At 25.1% G+C, this 21,536-nt stretch overlaps 1 protein-coding gene across 14 annotated transcripts in view; it reads right to left on the reverse strand.

Moving 5' to 3' along the window:
* The window catches only part of Mf (myofilin), a 67,751-nt gene that overhangs the window by 26,272 nt on the left and 19,943 nt on the right, over positions 1–21,536 (reverse strand). For 9 of the 14 annotated variants that reach the window (XM_075290480.1, XM_075290479.1, XM_075290473.1 and 6 more), the window contains exons 4-5: positions 13,193–13,262; positions 9,117–9,226 (exon numbers count right to left, since the gene is read on the reverse strand). The exons of 1 other annotated variant lie outside the window; for it this stretch is intronic. In XM_075290480.1, the coding sequence (XP_075146595.1) occupies positions 9,117–9,226; positions 13,193–13,262 (180 nt within the window). Of the gene's footprint in view, positions 1–7,855; positions 8,244–9,116; positions 9,227–13,192; positions 13,263–21,536 lie in introns of those variants that run through there. 4 more of the 14 variants (XM_075290481.1, XM_075290477.1, XM_075290486.1 and 1 more) reach the window with 3 other exon arrangements.

Raw genomic sequence — 21,536 nt, forward strand, 5'->3', positions numbered from 1 at the left:
TATAAGAAGGAGATCATGTATCGTTATGATGAAACTAGATTGAAGCTGCTATCATATGAGAAAAATTTCTTTGTTCCCTCATAGAAATAATCGTGCAAATTGACTTCGAATGGCTTAAAAATCTGTGATCAATTCTTCATGGACTTGAAATGGACGATTAAAAAAAAAACGTTAAGAAGTAAATAAAAGGTCCATGTTTATAACAATCAGTTGTAAAGATTCTCCAGAAAATTCATTGGACAATTCTAGACACTCTAAACAATCGATGTGCGTCTTTAGTGCCAATTTTATCACTTTTTGCAAGAGATAAAAATGTTGTTCCACTAAAATTAAAATTTTTGTGCCACCTTTCCATCATATTGTGCCTAATTTCTAATCTATTTCTTTTATACTGTGAAATTTTTGTTTTTAAGTTTGAATTACAGAAAAGTGAAATAACGCATAAAATAAATCAAGCGCCTGGAAATATGCAAAGAAATTTTAAATCTGGTAACTGCCAGTAACTGTCAATTTGAAGCAGTGATTCTCATTGACATGGAGATAAAATGTCTGTTACATTAATTTAAATCAAATTTGAAAAATATGTGTTTCCCTATTCTATAAAACAAAAAAAAAAAAAATAAATAAATATAAATGTATTTTTTATTCCTTTTTTTTCATTGTTCAAACCGTAATTGGGAATGAAAATTTTTGAGCCTTGTATGTGGCTCAAAAATTGCCATACACAAAAAAAATAGTTTTTGTCTTCAATCATGAAATAAATTGTTCCAATTAATTTTTAATTGAAATGCCTTTAATCATTAAAATCAATTAAAAAATAATTAAAAGCAAATTAAAAACTTAATTGATCCAATTACAAAATTATTTGATACTATTTATTTTTATGACTGATTTTTGTTTCAATTAACAAATTTGTTGAATCAATTAAATTTTTAATTGAATATTTTTTTAAATCTCACTTCAAAATTTAATTGGAAAAATTTTCGAGAACTTTTTTTCTGAAACTAGAATGAATCTGCTATCATATGAGAAAAATTTCTTTGTCCTCTCATCGAAAAAATCATCCAAATTGACTTCGAATGGCTTAAAAATCTGTGATCAATTCTTCATGGACTTGAAATGGCCAATAAAAAAAAAACGTTAAGAAGTAAATAAAAGGTCCATGTTTATAACAAGCTGTTTGCAAGTATTCTCCAGAAATTTCATTGGACAATTCTAGACACTGTTACGTTGTGCGACTTTTGTGCCAAATTTATCACTTTTTTAAGCGATAAAAATTTTGTTCTACTAAAATTAGCATTTTTGTGTTACCAATACGATAATACTGTGCCTCTTTTTAATCTATTTCTTTTATACTGTGATATTTTTTTTAAGTTTGAATTACAGAAATGTGAAATAACGCATAAAATAAATCAAGCGCCTGAAAATATGCAAGGAATTTTTAAATCTGGTAACTGCCATTTACTGTCAATTTTAAGCAGTGATTCTCATTGATATGGAGATAGAATTTCTCAACGGTAACATAGGCCCTATATCGTATTAGGCTATCACCATTCCTGATGGAATACATTTTTTTTTTTTAAAATATATTATTCTTTTGGTCCACTTGAGGCAAAAGAATCTTAGTATAATTTCATGTCATCATAACCAATTTATTGGTATTCTGGCTCCCTTATGTATTGTGTCTAATGGATCTAATGGACATACGTCATTAGATCATCTATGAAAATTCGCAAAGATAAGCGGGGACTCCATGTAAATCATATGACGTCTATTTTTCATTAAATTTAACCTTCGTTTGAAGATGGGACACAAGCTATTCAGTATTGATGAGCTACGTATAATAAAATATAAAAAAAAAATATGTCACTATGTAGACCCCAAATTTATAATACTGATCAAAACCTAATAATATTATCCAAAAATGGAATTAAAATATTTTATCACTAGTTTATAAATACATAGATAATCAACAAAAAATACTGCCATAAAATATTGTAATAAACACAAAGTACTACATTTAATAAAAACACAACTTCAAACGATTTTTTTACTGTTGATTTTCGTAACAAATAACAATTAGACAAAAAAAAATTTTAATTGTACAAAACAAAAAAAAACTTTTAAACAAAGACAATAAAATAAGAAAATATTAAATAATACACAAAAAGTACTCAACAACTTTTCCATTTTAAATATAATCCGTTAAATATTTCACATATTTGTTTAATGAATTTGAGAGAAGTTATGAAAAAGAAAATATGTATATTAAAAAAAAAATTCGATTAAAATGGAATACTGAATAGAAATTAGAAAATGGCAGTAGATAGTAATTATTTTTATATGTATATACAGGCAGTAATATTACAAACATTACAGAGATCACATTAAAAAAACATTGACACATAAAATAATAAAAAATTGTTAGAAACATAAAATAAAATACTATTAACATAAGAAAAAATAAAACAAAAAAAAAATCAAAATACTTGAGGGTTAGTAATGACGAAAAATCATACAAAACAAAAAAGAAAGAATAAACCTTCAAAATTCAAAAAAAAAACTTTGGTTTGCTTTCTCTTCCAAAAAAATAGAACTGTTTTAACAAATGAAACAAAACAATTGGTTTTTTAGTTGTTTTATTAATAAAATGATTTTTTATTGAGAATTCTTTTGTTTTCAGTTACTTAAGTTAAAAAAAGGTTCGAAAGGGATCAAAAAGGAAGTAAGGGGGAAATAGGAATGGGGATTTTTGAATTAAATGTAAATGACTATGATGGATGGATTCAATTTCTTTTTTTTTTTTTTTTTGGGAGAGATTTTGGAGGGATTTTCATTTTTAAAGATGATAATTGGTTTATCTATTATTTTCTTGTCTGCCCGTAGATTAGTAAATATCAGTAGTTTACTCCAAAAATAGGTATAGTTAAACAGTCTCCAAAGATGAATAGAGCAAAACGAGTGGCCACATTCGTTTTTGTTTTTTTGGTGATCTGGTTGATGTCTTGTCGATGATGAAGATGTTGGTATTTACATACCATTTTATTTTATACAGTGTAACGTTGATTATTATTATTAAAAATTATAGTAATTATTAATTTTTTTTATCAATAAAGTAGTATACAATGATATATAGAAAAATTTAAAGGAAATCAAATATTTTAAAAAAACTCAATAAAATTGATCTAAATACACTAAAAAGCGGTGTTCAAACTGAAAATTGTTTGCCTAGGAAATGTGTTTTATAGTACATTGAAGACCAAAAATTGTCTTAAAATATTAAAAATTGATTTTTGCTAATCTTCTAGGATCAATAAAATTCAATATACTGGGACATCCCCAATAATTCGTCTTCCAAATATCTTCAAGGTTTATTAGTCCCTTTAATGAAAATCACAAAAATACCCTATTTTTTTTTTTTTGAAATTTCTCATGCAATTTCTATTAGTTTCTTAAACATTTTCGAAAAAAAAAAATTGATTCTGATTGTAGCTACAGACAATATAATTTACGCCTTTATACCCTTGCTGAATAATATAAACTTTATTATGTGTGCAACACAGATTTAGTTTTTAAGCTAAACTAAAACTGAAAACATATCTTTTGGAAATTTCTCATGCTATTTCCATTGGTTTCTTAAATATATTAAAAAAAGAAATTGATTCTGATTCAAGCTACTTCGAATATTATTTATGCCTTTATATCCTTGCTGAATACTATAAACTTTCTTATGTGTGCACTATAGATTTAGTTTTAAAGCTAAGCTAAAATTGATCTGAAATTATTTCTATTAAAAACTTGTAAATATATCTAATACTTCTCCCGCAAAAAATACCATATATTTTGGAAATTTCTCATGCTATTTCCGTTGGTTTCTTAAATAGTTTGGAGATAGAAATTGATTATGATCCTAGCTATTGAGAATATAATTTATGCCTTTATATCCTTGCTGAACAATATAAATTTTATTATGTGTGCAAATTAAATTTTGTTTTAAAGCTAAACTAAAATTGATCTGAAATTATTTCTAGAAAAAACTTGTAGATACATCTAACATCTCTCTGAACGTATTGAACTGGTTTCTGTGTGCATAATAGTCATCACAACTGAAGTTGCGAATTCCCCTTTAATGAAAATCACGAAATTACCATTTTTTTTGGAAATTTCTCATGCTATTTCCATTGGTTTCTTAAATATTTTGGAAAAAGAAATTGATTTTGATGCTAGATACTGAGAATATAATTTATGCCTTTATATCCTTGCTGAATAATATAAATTTTATTATGTGTGCAAATTAGATTTAGTTTCAAAGCTAAACTGAAATTACTTCTAGTAACAACTTGTAAATATATCTAATACTTCTCCCGAAAAAAAATACCATATCTTTTGGAAATTTCTCATGCTATTTCCATTGGTTTCTTAAATATTTTCGAAAAAGAAATGGATTCTGATTTTAGCTACTGAGAATATAATGTATGCCTTTATATCCTTGCTGAATAATATAAATCTTATTATGTGTGCAAATTAAATTTAGCTTTAAAGGTAAAATAAAATTGATCTGAAATGATTTCTAGTAAAAACTTGTAAATATATCTAATATTTCTCCAAAAAAATACTACATTTTTTGGAAATTTCTCATGCTATTTCCATTGGTTTCTTAAATATTTTCGAAAAAGAAATTGATTCTGATTCAAGTTACTTCGAATATTATTTATGCCTTTATATCCTTGCTGAATAATATAAATTTTATTATGTGTGCAAATTAAATTTCGTTTTAAAGCTAAACTAAAATTGATCTGAAATTATTTCTAATGAAAACTTGTAGATACATCTAACATCTCTCTGAACGTGTTGAACTGGTTTCTGTGTGCATACTAGTCATCACAATTGAAGATGAGAATTTCTCATTTAAATAATTTTAATTGGAAAATTGATACGCATTCATGGTAACAAACTATAGGTTATATTTTTATTTCCTTTAATGTGAATTCCAATACCTTCTATGTGTGCAATATATTTTCTATATAAAATCGAAATTAAAATTGATCTGGATCTATTGAATATATATTCCTTAAGAATTGTTTATTGTCTTGCTTGATTGAACTAACTTCTTTCTGTGTGCACAATATAGACTTTCTTATTTACCTTTCTAAATTTCTTCGTAATACTTCCTATGTGTGCAATATTTTTTCTACATACAATCGAAATTCAAATTGATCTGGATCTATTGAATATACAGTCTTTAAGTGTTGTATATTGTCTTTCTGGATTGTACTAATTTCGTTCTGTGTGCACAATACAAGCTTTCTTATTCACGTTTATATACTTCTTCATAAACTCTGAATTTCTAACTATTTGGATATTATCTCTGAATAACCTCGTAAATATTTTGAGTACAATAATTGACACGGAAGTGTAAGGGGTAAACTGAAGTTTGTTTTTCAATGCTTGTGCAAGCTATCGATAACATTCAAATGTGTGCAAAATAATTCTTAAATAAAATGTAATTATGCCGTATTATTAAAAAGAATATAGTATCCTCTTATAAGCTACTTTCTTCCTTCTGTTTTAATTGATATGTATTTTATAAATTAACTTTCTTGACATAATTTCTATTGTCTTAAAGTAAAAGCAAAGCATGTTCGTGTGTCCTAATAAATTGGTTACCTTATGAAATTTTATATTCTTTTAAATATTATTTTAAGCATAATCTATTAAATAAATATTTCGAAAACAGAAATTGCCACAGATTTATGAAAACTAAATTTTTAATTCTCTAGGGGTCCGTGTTTTGAATATATTAACGATTACTATGTGTGCAACTTCTAAATATCAGATTTTCTTGATCTTTTGCAAGTCGGGAGAAATTTCTCCCTTTACTCTTATCTGTAATTGATTTCCTTTAAATTTTTGTTAATATTCCTATAGTGTTTTTTGTTGATATTCTTTATACAATTGTTAAATATTGTTTATTACACATGAGCGGTTGGTTAAAACCAAATGGATTATTTTTCGAAAAAAAAAACAACAAAATTTACATCCAACAATATATTTCGTTAACCATATACATATACATTTATATGCTGTAGATAAACAAATATATATTCATAAACAAAGCTTAGCCAGTTGATTTAGCAATAATAGTGATGATTTTTTTTTTCATATATATATATATATATATAGATCAGCATTGTGGTTTTTAGCATTAGCATTTGTTAACCGCTCATGTACAACAAACAAACAAAATTGGTTATTTAAAAATTTTGTTTATAGACGAATAGTAATGAATATCAAGAAGAAATTATTACTTAATATATAAAGTGTAAATGAGTTTGATTACAATGATATGTAGAGAAAAATGTTTGTAATACAAAAAGGAAATTTTATAGATAAAACGAAAATAAGACCTCACAAAAAACAAAAACTGTATATAATTTAAAATCTATTTTGTTCTTCACTAAACTGTCTAGAAATTGTTTTTTAATATAGAAAAAAATTGTCATTTCCCTTATGTGCTCTTTCTAATAAATTCCAGTTTTTCTTCAAAATGTTCATAGTAAAAAATATTAAACTCTTTTCAAACTGGCTTTTAGTATACCATAGTACCCGAATTGATCTGAAGAATCTTATATAAAAATATATTTCTATTGTATCTGTACTATCTATATAGTATGAAGTTATGGGTGCAGCTTTCTTTAGGAAAAATTTTCAATAATTTATACATTCCTTGATAAATTTCTTTTTATTACCTGATATGAACTGATGTGAAAATACTATCATTACGCTATTATCATACATAAGAAGACCTTGCTTGTTCTTCTGCAGCGGATTATGTGTGCAAAAGATTTAGAATAAAATTTTAATCCAAAATTTATTTAAATAAATATTTTCGTTAAATAAAAAAAGCATTGATTTTTCTTATAACTCTAGCCCGGGAGCCACCGTGGTGCAATGGTTAGCATGCCCACCTTGCATACACAAGTTCGATTCCTGCTTCGACCGAACACCAAAAAGTTTTTCAGTTCTGGATTATCCCACCTTAGTAATGCTGGTGACATTTCTGAGAGTTTCAAAGCTTCTCTAAGTGGTTTCACTGCAATGTGGAACGCCGTTCGGACTCGGCTATACAAAGGAGGTCCCTTCTCATTGAGCTTAACATGGAATCGGGCTGCACTCAGTGATAAGATAGTGGTATCACAATGGACTGAATAGTCTAAGTGAGCCTGATACATCGGGCTGCCACCTAACCTAACCTTGCCTATAATGGTAAAAAATCTAAACCAAGAAAAATTGGATTTGATATCGCCGTCCGAATTGATCATTGAACTGACATACAACTATGACATTTTGCAGAATTTACTCATTCTCGACAACCCATTAGAGTTCATGTGTGCATAAGTTTTTTTATATTCTAAACTAAATTTTGTGTTGCTTCTATAGCTATTATATTTTGCTAATTTTGTCCATCATCTTACATCAGTTTTCCAAAAATATTTTCCATGACTACCGTTAAGGCAATTTTGCTAAATTTGTTATAGGAATGTTTCTAATAACATGGACACCTATACGTATGACTGATATTAATATGGGCTAAGCCAATTAATATAACTTATACGCCTAGGTGGAGAACATTTCAATTTTTTTAGAAATTTCAAATTCTCTCGATTGTAAAAGAAAATTAAATTCTTCTCAAACCCAATCCTCATCACTTTTGTATTACAAACATTTTTCAAAGATTTCCTATTTATTTAGAATTATTATGAATTTATGTATGCCAAATTTGTGATGTTATTTTCTGGTTTTGTTCCAACAAATTTTATTATTATTATTGAAAACAAATGAAACATTTAACGAATTCGTTTAGTTGTTTTTTTGTTGTGTTTTTCTCAGTTTTGTTGTTTTTTTTTTATTAATGTTTGGATTTTTATAAATTTATTTTACAGAGTACATATTTATGTTTACATTTAAACTATATTTAAAAGTTTGACTTAAAATATTTTGTAAATTCTTGTTTGGTTTCTTCTTCACTTTAAGTTAATAAACATTTATTTAATTGTTGTTCTTGTATGATATCCATATATAGTTTATTGTTATTTGTTGCTTGACGAGATTATTTATAAGATACGTTTGCATTTTGCTAAGTATTTAGAGCTCATTCATTGATCTATACTAACTAAGGCAAATAGTTTTGTTTTATTGTTGTGTTTGGTTTTTTATTATTATCTCTTAAAAAAATCTCATAGCTGTAATGATAGAAATTGGATGCCGGATATATTGTGGTTTAACAAACAGAACAAAGAGAAAGAGATATATCGAAGACAAGGAAAAAATAGGGAGGGGGAATTTAGGGAGATTTTGGAAGTGGATATGGGATGGGAAGAGGGAGAAGAAATTAAGAGAGAGAAAAAAAACAAAAAGAAAAAATTATAGAAATTTTTTGTCAAATTCTTTAACATTTAAAGAAATAAAACATATAGTGTTAAAATGACATTTCTCACTCAGGGATGAAGGGTGTTTTTGTTTTTTTTGAACAAAAAGAAAAAACTTTATTTATTTCAAGCCCCTTTTTGTAATGATGGAAATTTGATTTAATTTCTCTTTTAAAGAAATTAAACTACAAAAAATAAATAAATAAAGTTTTTCCTTTTTTCGACCCTTGTCCTTGACAACAGAGATGTGGTGTTTTTTTTATTTTCTACCAAAAGAATTATTTCAAAAAATTTCTTTTATTTTTTCTTAATTGTCGTAAATTGTTCGGATTTGGTTTTTTTGTTTGATTATATATGATGTAGCATAGTTTTGTTTTTATTTTTGTTGAATTTGAAAAAATTCTTTGATATCTTTTGGTTTTTTATAAAGAGGATAATGCTATAAAAAAATTGTTCGTAATTTAATTTAAGATATTCGTTTCGACAATTTTTTTTTAAATTATTTATGGCAATTTTCGTTGTTATTGATGTTTACATGTTTTTTATATATATCTGTTTCTCTTTTTTGTATTGAATTATATATTTATGTATTTTGTAGTTGTTGTTGGTGGGTTGATGTTTTTGAGTTGATTTTTTTATTGTTTTAATTTTGGAAGGGGTTGGTTATTTTCATTTAGACTTCCTTACCCTTGTTGAGTTCTTGGAGCAATTTGTCCTCTGGCTCATATTCCAAGGGCACCAAAGCGTTTGGTGTGTAGGGCTTGTCCTTAAGATACAAACCATAACGGGATGGGTATCTGGGGAAGGAATAGAACGAAAAAAATATTATAAATATTAAATGATAAAATATTTAAAAAAAATAGAAATAAATAATAAATAAATAAATAAATAATGTAAATAAAAATATTAAATGATAAAATATTACAAAGATAGAAATAAATAATAAATAAATAAATAATATTTACATTATTATAAATTATAAAATAATTTAAATTATAATTATTTAAATAAGAATTTAATGCTCCACTATAACTTAAATCTTAGTCTCCACTTTCAAGTCTACTTTTAACACAATTTTTAGCATCATTACACAAAAATAAATTACGAACATTTTTCCAATTAAAATTTTAGTTGAGTTTTAACAAAATATTCAATTGAAAATTTAATTGATTTAACAATTTTTTTAATTGAAGCAAAAATCAATCACAAAAATTGATAGTATCAATTAATTTTTTTTAATGGACTTTCAAATCATTTTTTAATTGATACTATTATTTCTGTGATTGAAGACATTTCAATTAAAAAATTAATTGGATTAATTAATTTCGTGATTGAATAAAAAAAATATGTATGAATATCAGAATATTAATACATATTTAATTTTAAAAATTTTATGAATATTGAAATATTGAAAATAAATAAATATATTGATTTAATTAAATGCACCGGATGCAATTTTTCTTTCTAACGGGGTATCATTTTAGATTATGAGGTAAATATTACTTTATTTTCGATACTAGGTTGTTTTTCTTTAAATTATTACAAATATAAATATAAACATATATAATCCCTCTAAATATCGAACAAAAGTGATTGCAAATAGGCCTTTAGAACGAATTGATCTGCCTTAAATTTATTTATTTATTAAAAAAACAGCAACAGCAAAAATACTTTGCTCAAATAAAAAATCTAACAAAGTACCTATTTTTAATATCAAGTTTTTAATTTTATACATTTAATTTAAACAATTTAAATGTACTTTATAATACAAATTGATCTAGCAAAAAGAAAGCATCACTAAGTTGCACAAGTACTCGGAATTTGTTAGTCATAACCACATATTTGTGTGTGCAATAAAATTCTTTGGAAATTTGTCCAATATTAAATGGATTGTAAATTTTATACAAATATGAATTACTTTAGAGAAATAATGACTACCATATGATAGATGTGGGTTACCTAATTCTTACAATTTACAAAATGTTTTTGTGTGCACAATATTACGTAAAAAATAATCTAGAATTAATGTAACGTAACAAAAATTGTAAGAATTCCTTTTTATATAACGAGTTTATTAGAAAAACAAATTGATGTTGAATTATCAAAGCATTTTTAAGCCTCATCTATAAATGGTTTTTCATCACATTGCATAGTTGAGTATGTGTGCATTTGAAATTTCCAATTTTTCCAAATTTTGATTTGAATGTTAAAGGCAATTGATCTAGAAAATTTGTATAGGTAAAATACATGCACTTGAGTCTTGTTATGGAAGGTCTATGAAGATTTTAATGTGTGCAACAATTTTCCTCAAATTTTGTGTAATGAAATATTATGTTAACTTCTATAAATTATTTGAATATAGTAATACAATTTTTTTTTTCGACAGTTATAAGCACTGGTAATCATTTTCACATGAATAGGGTGTTTCTAAAATTTTAAATGAGTAACATATTTGAAATTTAATTTAAGCTCAACGAGAATTGTTTCAGAAACGAGCGTGATACCTTCCAATATCATTCAATCCATTTCTATGAATACAAATGTATTTATTTTTGTGTGTAAAATATCTTAGGAGAATTTATCTGTATTAAATTGCAATATTTTATGATAAGAAAATAATACCAGAAAATTAATTTCAAGACTTTTACAATACAAATGAATTTATATTTGTATTCTAGGGAATACAAATTTTATTATTAATGGCCTTATATTAAATATATCCACATATTTATGGGTGCATAAATTTCATGCGATCAAATACAAATTTTATTATTAACGGCCTTATATGGGATATGTTGGATATGGATATGTTTATCCACATATTTATGGGTGTATCAATTTCATCCGATCAAATTTTATGAATTATGTAATATAGGATCAATATAATATGGAATTTGAGATATTAAAACAGTAATTAATTTTAAATATTTGAAATTATTTTTTTCTTGCTTTCACCTAATTGCTACTGTCTGTATATAACTTTACTATAATTAATAATAATAAAAAAATAAATAATAAATATTTACATTTGTTTATTACAAGTTCATTTGAGAAAAATGTGACTGTGAATTAAACTTTGTTATCTTAGATAATCAAACCTATATAATTAAACTCTGGTTCATACCTCAATACGAATTGATTCAGAACCTAATGATATATCAGATAATCGTAACGGATCCCTTTATTTAGACACATGTAAATTTAATCTTGTGTGCGGAAGTTATTCTCCCTTGCAGGAGAAAGTCCTAACAATACTCGTATTATGAAAAAAAAGAGTTCTGAATTGTATTAATTTTCAAAAAGGAATTGATCTTGATTTTTGACGGTAGATAAAAGCTATATATTTAGCTAATGTTTCTTAATCATAAATATCTTTTCATGGGTGCAGACATTCTGACTTTTAAATAATGTAGGAATTGTTTTTAATACCATAAGGGACTTAAAATAAATTTAATAAGAGCTATATGTGCAAAAGTGTATACATTCTTAAGCTGCATTTTATACTTTCTTAAAAACTGATCCAGAAATATTGAATACCGCTGGTGATTTTCATTTCGATTTGCAATTGGTTTGTATTAGATTTAATTGAAATTACCTAGGATAAATAACATAACAATTTGAGATTTAATTTAAGCATCACGAGAAATTGATTCAGAACCATTTAATCCACCAAATACTACTACTCTATTTCTATATCGAACTTCAAGCAAAATAGTTCATGTGTGCATAAGGGTTTTGTGGAAATTCATTCACATAATATTGAGATAATTTACATTTTTAATAAAGGCTCTAAACTAAATTTTTAAAATAAGAAATGAATTGAACTGCGATAATGAAAGTTATCCTAAGTTTTGTGATCATCTATAGTGTCTTACACAATACCCCTTTGTAGTGGGTGCATACATTTAGTTATTTATTTATTTTTTTTTTTTGAGATTTTGCATTACTATTATTAAGAAACTTAGGCCAGAAAAAATATTTATGTGTTTCAATTCAAACCAATTTCAAATATTGATTCTAGCAATATTTTCAAGTCTAAAAATTATATTACGTCCAATATTAGTGCCTATGAACAGATTACTGCAATTGGTTTGTATTAGATTTAATTGAAATTACCTAGGATAACAAATATAACATTTTAAGATTTAATTTAAGCATCATGAGAAATTGATTCAAAACCATTTTATCCACCAAATACTACTACTCAAATTCTATATCGAACTTCAAGCAAAATAGTTCATGTGTGCATAAGGGTTCTGTGGAAATTCATTCACATAATATTGAGATAATTTTCATTTTTAATAAAGGCTCTAAACTAAATTTTTAAAATAAGAAATGAATTGAACTGCGATAATGAAAGTTATCCTAAGTTTTGTGATCATCTATAGTGTCTTACACAATAGCCCTTTGTCATGGGTGCATACAGTTTGTTAGTTTGTTTTTTGTTTTTTGAGATTTGGCATTACTATTATTAAGAAACTTATGCCAGAAAAAATATTTATGCGTTTCATTTCAAACCAATTTAAAATATTTATTCTAGCAATATTTTCAAGTCTAAAAATTATATTACGTCCAATATTATGGTCTATGAACAGATTACTTTGCTAAAAATTATCTGATTTTAAAAATAACTGCTTGTTTTCCGAAAAAAATTCTTCAAACAATAAATTCATATATTTTAACTAAAAATATGTTTATTCTTAGCAAAAAATGCCACCAATAGCTAATCATATATTTTTTGTCAGCTAAAATTAAATTTTTACCTGCGTTCAATTTCTTGCATACGCTTCAAATGATCATTCCAGGCACGCTCTGCGTCGTAGTTAGCTGGAACTAAGAAAATGAGAAAAAAATTAAAGAAATTATATTAAAATTTTGTCCAACTCTTTTTATAAATCATATGATTTTGGAAAATAAATCCAAATTGGCAAACTTACATTTAAAATAAAAAGCAGCTGCATATGACTCTCGGGCATGGTAGGCATTTAAAGCATTTAATAATTACCATAAAAAATTAAATTTAAGCAGCAGGAAACATTAGTTTGTAAAAATTTAGATTTGAAGGGGATTTTGTTATAATATTGGCAAAAAGAAGGCAATTAATAAGGCCACGTGAATAGGGTGGTAAAGAAAAAGATAATATCACATTATTGACATTACATTGCATAGACAAAGCAAATGGCAGCTGACAAAACGAAACGTTTATGAATATCAAATGAATTTGAAACAAAATGAACGAAAGAACGAACGTATCGAAGGTAAGGGATGTTAGAGGAGTATATCACAGATCCTTTTGAAAAAGATCGTTTGTGGTTTTCAAATGTTAACACTTCTTTGGGATAAATATTTGTAAGAAAAAATCTTAAAAAAAAGAATCATTTACCTAAATTTATATATCATATATTTTTCCATTTAATCTAACAGATATAATTGATTTTTTTATCATTGGAATTTTTTATGATTCTTCCCAAACATACCTAATTTTCCAAAATTAAAATATAATTTTAAATATTGTTTGCAAATATTTTATTATTTTTGTATTTATGGTTTGAAAAAATTCTTCGAAATAATTAAATAATTTGCATAGAGATATTATTTTATTTTTAATTTAATAAAATCCATTGATGATTGAAAATGTTAATATATTCTAATTATTCGAATAAATATTTTTTTAAATTTATTTTCTATTGTTTTTTTTTAATTTGGTAGAAAATTATTTTTCTTTCCTTAGAATATTTATTATTGTTTACAGGCATTAATATTCTGCAATTAATATTTGATTTTTTTTATATTATATTTTTATATATAATTTTTTAATTAATATATTTTTATGAAAAAGAAAGAGAAAGACAAAAGAAATAATTCAAATTAATATTTTAAAAATTGCATATTGAATAAAATTATTATTCTCTGCATTTGCGGGGAGGGAAACCAGTCATAAGAGGCTTATATTTATGGAATAGCTTAGGAAGACTGTTTGTGTAGAAGTGTTTGAAAATAATCCGTAATAAATGGATTATTTATAGCTTAATTGTTAACTCATCACGATTTATTTGATATTTTATATATCACTTGTTCGCGAAATATACCTCGAGTCGTATGAGTATTATAAATTCCTAGTTGAACACATGGGCATATGATTGTTAGATAATCAAACCTATAAAATTAAAATCTGTTTCACATTTCAATACGAATTGATTCAGGGCCCATTGGTACAGTAGATAATAGTACTAGATCCCTTTAATTAAACACATGTAAATTTGGTCTTGTGTGCGGAAGTTATTCCCTTTTGTATGCGGGGAAAAGGGTCTTAACAATACTCGTATAATCATACAACTAAATTCAAAATTGTTTTAAAATTGGAAAATGAATTGATCTTGATTTTTGGTGGTAGACACAAACTCTACATTTAGCTTGTGTTTCTTAATTATAATGATCTTTTCCTGGGTGTATAAATTCTGACTTCTAAATAATGTGCACACATGGGCGTATGATTGTTTTTAATATAACATTATTATAATTATTATTATAAACATAATAACATTAGAAGTTTTATGTTTATTTAGATTATAATTGGTACACTAGATAAAAGTACTAGATCACTTTAATTAAACACATGTAAATTTGGTCTTGTGTGCGGAAGTTATTCCCTTTTGTATGCGGGGAAAAGGGTCTTAACAATACTCGTATAATCATACAACTAAATTCAAAATTGTTTTAAAATTGGAAAATGAATTGATCTTGATTTTTATGTTTTTTATTTAGATTACAAAGACTGTTTATTTAGAAACATCTCCCTGATAATTTTGATCACTTGTTCGTGATATATACTCCTAGTCATATGAGTATTAAAAATACGTTTGTATACATATGGGCGTATGATTGTTATTAATATACTTTATTAAATTCTATTACTAATAGTCATACGCTCCGATGTTTCTAATGCATTTTTTTTTTTGTTAAGAGACATTTTCTTTAGAAACCTAGTTCTTTATTCATAAATCGTAAATAAATTATTAAAGGAAAAGAGATAATGTAAACTTTAAATCTATTTTTTAAATATATATTTCTTCAAAAAATTGTTTTGCCTGGGGGCATAGTTATTTAATAGAATTTTTTAATAATCATACGCTAGTTTGTACCATAGGAATAAAAAGAAGATTGTAACTTTCGATTTGGGAATGCATTATATCTGCGGTTTATGATTTAAATCGATTTATGAGGCATTCCAAATTTTCCAAGCTTGGATAGAGAGTGTCCTGTTCTCAATAGAACTAGTAATAATTCCTTGCTATTATATCCATATATTAACCCTCTAATGGCCCACTTTTTTTGCCAGCTTAATTAAATTGTCAATATTAACGACACAAAAGCAAGAAAACTAAGCAAGAAAAATGTATACGGTAAAATTCAGTATATGCTGCAAATGATTAATATTAATTATAGGTTGAGAAATGATTAGTATTAATTATACGTTCAAGTGGTCTTAGGTCCTAACAAAATTAAATTCAAAGTGTTTTAGCTAATATTTAAATCGAAAATATCAAAAGGCGTATAATTAATATTATCTACAAATTCATAAAATTAATATTAATTATACGTTAAAGTGGTCCTAGGAATTGCCGAATGATTTTACCGCGATTTTTTTCATATAATATTTTTTTCTATACAATATAATGTCAGAAAACAGAAAATTTTGTCAAAACGATATTAAAATTAAAACACAAATCTTGAATCGAAAATATTTCAAGTGGCTAAATATATGAAGAATAGATGAGCCCAAGTGGCGTATAATTATTATTTTTTCTTAATAAATTTAAATTTAAAATACAGCCTATGTGACGTATACTGATTATTAATTTTTATTAAATTAGTTTAATATCAATTATACGGGATCATCGGAAGGTTTTATTCGGATCAATGGCTCTTCCAAATACATACTATTCAGTATATGCTACAAAGCCTCTTGAACAGTTTCAACTAAGTTTTCTTTTTATTTTACCCATTTTTTGTTGTCTTAAGGTGTATTTTACAAAAAGCTTCCTTATTAAATGAAGCCCGCCTAAAGGCGGGATTGGGTAGTAGATGGTTAATATTCTTTTAATATAGATAGTACTCAAACGATATGATTGAAGCTAAGAGAATTGATTGAGACATGATTTTTCTAAGGTCTTAAATTCCATTGAGATTTTGATCACCGGAGCGTATGATTATAAAAAATTTTGCGAGAAGGAATTAAGAACAATCGTACGCTATATTTTACTAAAAGCTTCCTTATTAAATGAAGCCCGCCTAAAAGCGGGATTGGTCATTAGAGGGTTAATATTCAATTTAATATAGATAATACTCAAACGATATGATTGAAGCTAAGAGAATTGATTGAGAAATGATTTTTCTAAGGTATTAAATTCCATTAGGATTTTGATCACCGAAGCGTATGGTTTCCAAAAAAATATTGCTTGAAGGAAATAATAACAATCATACGCTATAGTGTCCATATGGAAAATTAAGTCTAAAAATCTATAATGGCTTATATAACTAAAAATGGTTTAAGAAATTAATTTGTGGAAGCTTAAGTCATATGATCAGAAATACTATTATGGATTAAATTTGTTCATATACATCAATATAACATATGTTACTTTTCTTATTAAATTGAACTTTAACAATAATATATCTATGAATTATAAATGATTGCTTTTCCACAAATTCTTAATACCCTCGCGAGATCTTAGAGAAATGAACCAAAAATTTAATTGGATATTATAATATATTATGATTTGCGTGCAATTTATTGAATTAAAATTACTTATACACCTAAATGTCCATTAAGTATTTTTGCATTGGCTATGGGAACGTATGATTATTATAATTATGCATATGTTTTTAATAATAATACTCATACGTCAAGGTGACCATTTTGCTTAAAATCGTTTTTCATTCCATATTAATGCCCAAGTACAATATGAACTTTAATCAGATAATGCAATAAAAAGGGAATTATAAAAAAATTTAAAATTTTAGTAAAAATTTAATGGATTTTAAAATTTTTCTATAAGACCTATTTTAAATGACTTTCACTCCCAATCAATTTCAATTGTAGTTTTTTCATATTTGTTATTGATTTCATTTCTTTCAAAATAAAAATATATGCATTATTTTTGTTTTAAAGACATCTTTAGCTATAAACAAATAATTTGTGTATACATTTATCAGGGATTACGAGAAATGGTAACATTGAAAATGATCAAAACCTTGATACCTACATAAAATTCTTTGAAAACCTATATAAATATATTTGTTTATTCAATAACAAAAAAACACATGTGAATAATTCTCATATATACACATCTATAGAATACAAACATCGAACATACTCTGAACTTGTGTATGTGCGTGTGTGAAAATATAAATATGAATTTCAACATTTTAAATATATTTGTATGTTATAAAGTGAGAACATTGAAAAGTAGAATTTATTAAATTAAATAGTAACGTAAAACCTTGAAAAGCTTTTTTTTGTTCAAAACATTCTCTTTTGTTGGACACAAAACCACCCCCACATAGATATATGAAATATTAATGGTATTATAAAATTTTTAGCAAATTATCTATAGAAACAAAACTTAAAGATCTACAACAAAGAATAGAAAGAAAAAAAAAACATCGAAACTAGCATATACACACAGATGATACCTGTGGTTTATTTATATGTATTGGTATTGGGTATGTATATTGGTGTGTGTGTGTAGATAATATTCATATGAGAAAAAAATGTATTGAATTTTATATATAAAAAAAATATAGCAAAAGTTTAGCAAAGCTTCTTGATAATATCATAATGATCATCTATATGAACGCTACTGAAAAGAAAAGGAAATGAAGACAGAATGTTTTTGTGCCTGAATCAGCATTGAAACAAATACACACACACTTGTGCTTTAAGAAATTTCACAGAAGAGAGAGAGAGAGTATGAACAGCGATATATGATCTATGTTTGTAGGAAAAAAATCTATGAAACCATAAACACTTTAAACTAAATATATATAAAATAATAACATAAAATTTAAATCAAGTGGAAAAAGCTTTCTTGGTGTCATTTTTTGCTTGATTTTTTTTACTAATATAACAATTTAATTTTAAAATATTGTTTGTTTGTTATTTGTTTTTCGTGATATTATTGCGATATGTTGTCATGTGAATTTATGATATATTAAATAATATTTGTAAAAATAGCAAAAGGAAAAACAAATTCAAAATTCTAACAAAATTAAATTCAAAGTGTTTTAGCTAATATATAAATCGATATCAAATATCAATATTATATACAAATTCATAAAATTAATATTAATTATACGTTCAAGTGGTCCTAGGTCCTAACAAAATTAAATTCAAAGTGTTTCCGCGATTTTTTTCATATAATATTTTTTTCTATACAGAAAACAGAAAATTTTGTCAAAACGAAATTAAAATTAAAACACAAATCTTGAATCGAAGATATTTCAAGTGGCAAAATATCTGAAGAATAGATCAGCCCAAGTGGCATATAATTATTATTTTTTCGTAATAAATTTAAATTACAGCCTATGTGACGTATAATTATTATGAATTTTTATTAGATTGGATTAATATCAATTATACGGCATTATTATATAATTGATTATATGAAGAATAGATCAGCCCAAGTGGCGTATAATTATTATTTTTTCTTGATCAATTTAAATTTAAAATACAGCCTATGTGACGTATACTGATTATTAATTTTTATTAAATTGGATTAATATCAATTATACGCGATTATCGGAAGGTTTTATTTGGATCAAGGGCTCTTCCACATACATACTATTTCATTTGATATCATATAATATATTTTCAATAAATTTGTATGTATGCCAGAAAAATATTAAACAATAATTTAAAAATTGATAAAAAATTATTTCATGGGAAAAACTATGTCAAAATTAAACAAGAACCCATAAATAAAAAATATATGCAGAATAAATCAGCCTAGGTGGCGTATAATAATTATTTTTTTTAAATAAATTTAAATTTAAAATGACGTATACTGATTATTAATTTTTATTAAATTGGATTAATATCAATTATACGGGATTATCGGAAGGTTTTATTTGGATCAAGGGCTCTTCCACATACATACTATTTCATTTGATATCATATAATATATTTTCAATAAATTTGTATGTATACCAGAAAAATATTAAACAATAATTTAAAAATTGATAAAAAATTATTTCATGGGAAAAACTATGTCAAAATTAAACAAGAACCCATAAATAGAAAATATATGCAGAGTAAATCAGCCTAGATGGCGTATAATAATTATTTATTTTTTTTTAATAAATTTAAATTTAAAATGCAGCCTATATGACATAATTATTACTAATTTTTTATTAGATTGGATTAATTTCAATTATACCGGACTATCGGAAGATTTTATTCGGATCAAGGGCTCTACCACATACATACTATTTGATTTGACATTATATAAAATATCCAATAAATTTGTATATATATAAAAAAAATTAAACAATGATTTAAATATTGATAAAAATAGTAATAAAAATTATTTAATGGGAAAAACGATGTCAAAGTTAAACAAAAACCCATAAATAGAAAATATATGAAGAATAAATGAGTCCAGGTGGCGTATAATTATTATTTATTCTTAATAAATTTAATCAATAGAAATCGGCCTTTGTGACGTATAATTATTATTAATTATTTTATTAGATTGAAATAATTTCAATTATACGGACTTAGCGGAAGGTTTTATTCGGTTCAAGGGTTCTTCCACATATATACTATTTGATTTGACATTATATAAAATATTCAATAAATTTGTATACATACCAAAAAAATATTAAACAATGATTTAAATATTGATAAAAATAGTTAATAAAAATTATATCATGGGAAAAACGATGTTAAAGTTAAACAAAAACCCATAAATAGAAAATATATGAACAATAAATCAGCCCAGGTGGCGTATAATTATTATTTATTCGTAATAAATTTAATCAATAGAAATCGGCCTTTGTGACGTATAATTATTATTAATTTTTATTGAATTGGATTAATATCGATTATACGAGATTATCGGAAGGTTTTAATCGGGTCAAGGGCTCTTCCACGTACATATTATTTGATTTGACATTATACAAAATATTCAATAAATTTGTATGTATACCAAAAAAATATTAAACAATGATTTAAAAATTGATAAAAAAAAATTATTTCATGGGAAAAACGATGTCAAAATTAAACAAACATCCATAAATAGAAAATATTTCAAGAGGAAATATATGAAAAATAGTTGAGCCCAGGTGGCGTATAATTGTCATTTATTCTTAATAAATTTAATCAATAGAAATTAGCCTATGTGACGTATGAGTATTATTAATTTCTATTTAATTGGATTAATATCAATTATACGATTATCGGAAGGTTTTAATCGTGTCAAGGGCTCTTCTACATACATATCGTTTGATTTGACATCATATAATATATTTTCAATAAATTTGTAAGTATATCAGAAGATATTAAAGAATGGTTTAAAAATTGCTAAAGAATATAAATAAAATAATTAATAAAAATATTTCATGGGGAATATATATGTACAATATGTACAATAGATCAGCCTAGGTGTCGTTTAATTATTAACAATTCTTATTCAAAAGAAAAATTATTTATCGAATTGTTTTTTTTTTAAAGATAAATATTATATCTAAAAGCTGTAATATTTATAAAAAATATTTTTTTACGTTAGGTTAATACCGAACAACTGCGAATAAAACCAAACAAATAATTACCGTTTCGATAACAAGTTATCGATTTTATCGAAATATTGTATCATCTTGAACAACAAATAAAACATAGATAGCGTTCGATTTGATAAGCATTTCTAATTTAATGTTGTCAAAAACTATATTATTGAATATTCGATTTTATCTGCATATTTCTAAATATAAAATACGGGCATTGCCAATTTTTGTAATTTTTATTATTTAGAAAAAAAATTATTTAGAAAAAATCTACGAACACTAAAATATGCTATAGAAAGTTCTAGAATTTTTTGGAAATTACTT

The sequence above is a fragment of the Haematobia irritans genome, chromosome 1, assembly GCF_050003625.1.
Source record: "Haematobia irritans isolate KBUSLIRL chromosome 1, ASM5000362v1, whole genome shotgun sequence".
Lineage (NCBI taxonomy): Eukaryota > Metazoa > Arthropoda > Insecta > Diptera > Muscidae > Haematobia > Haematobia irritans.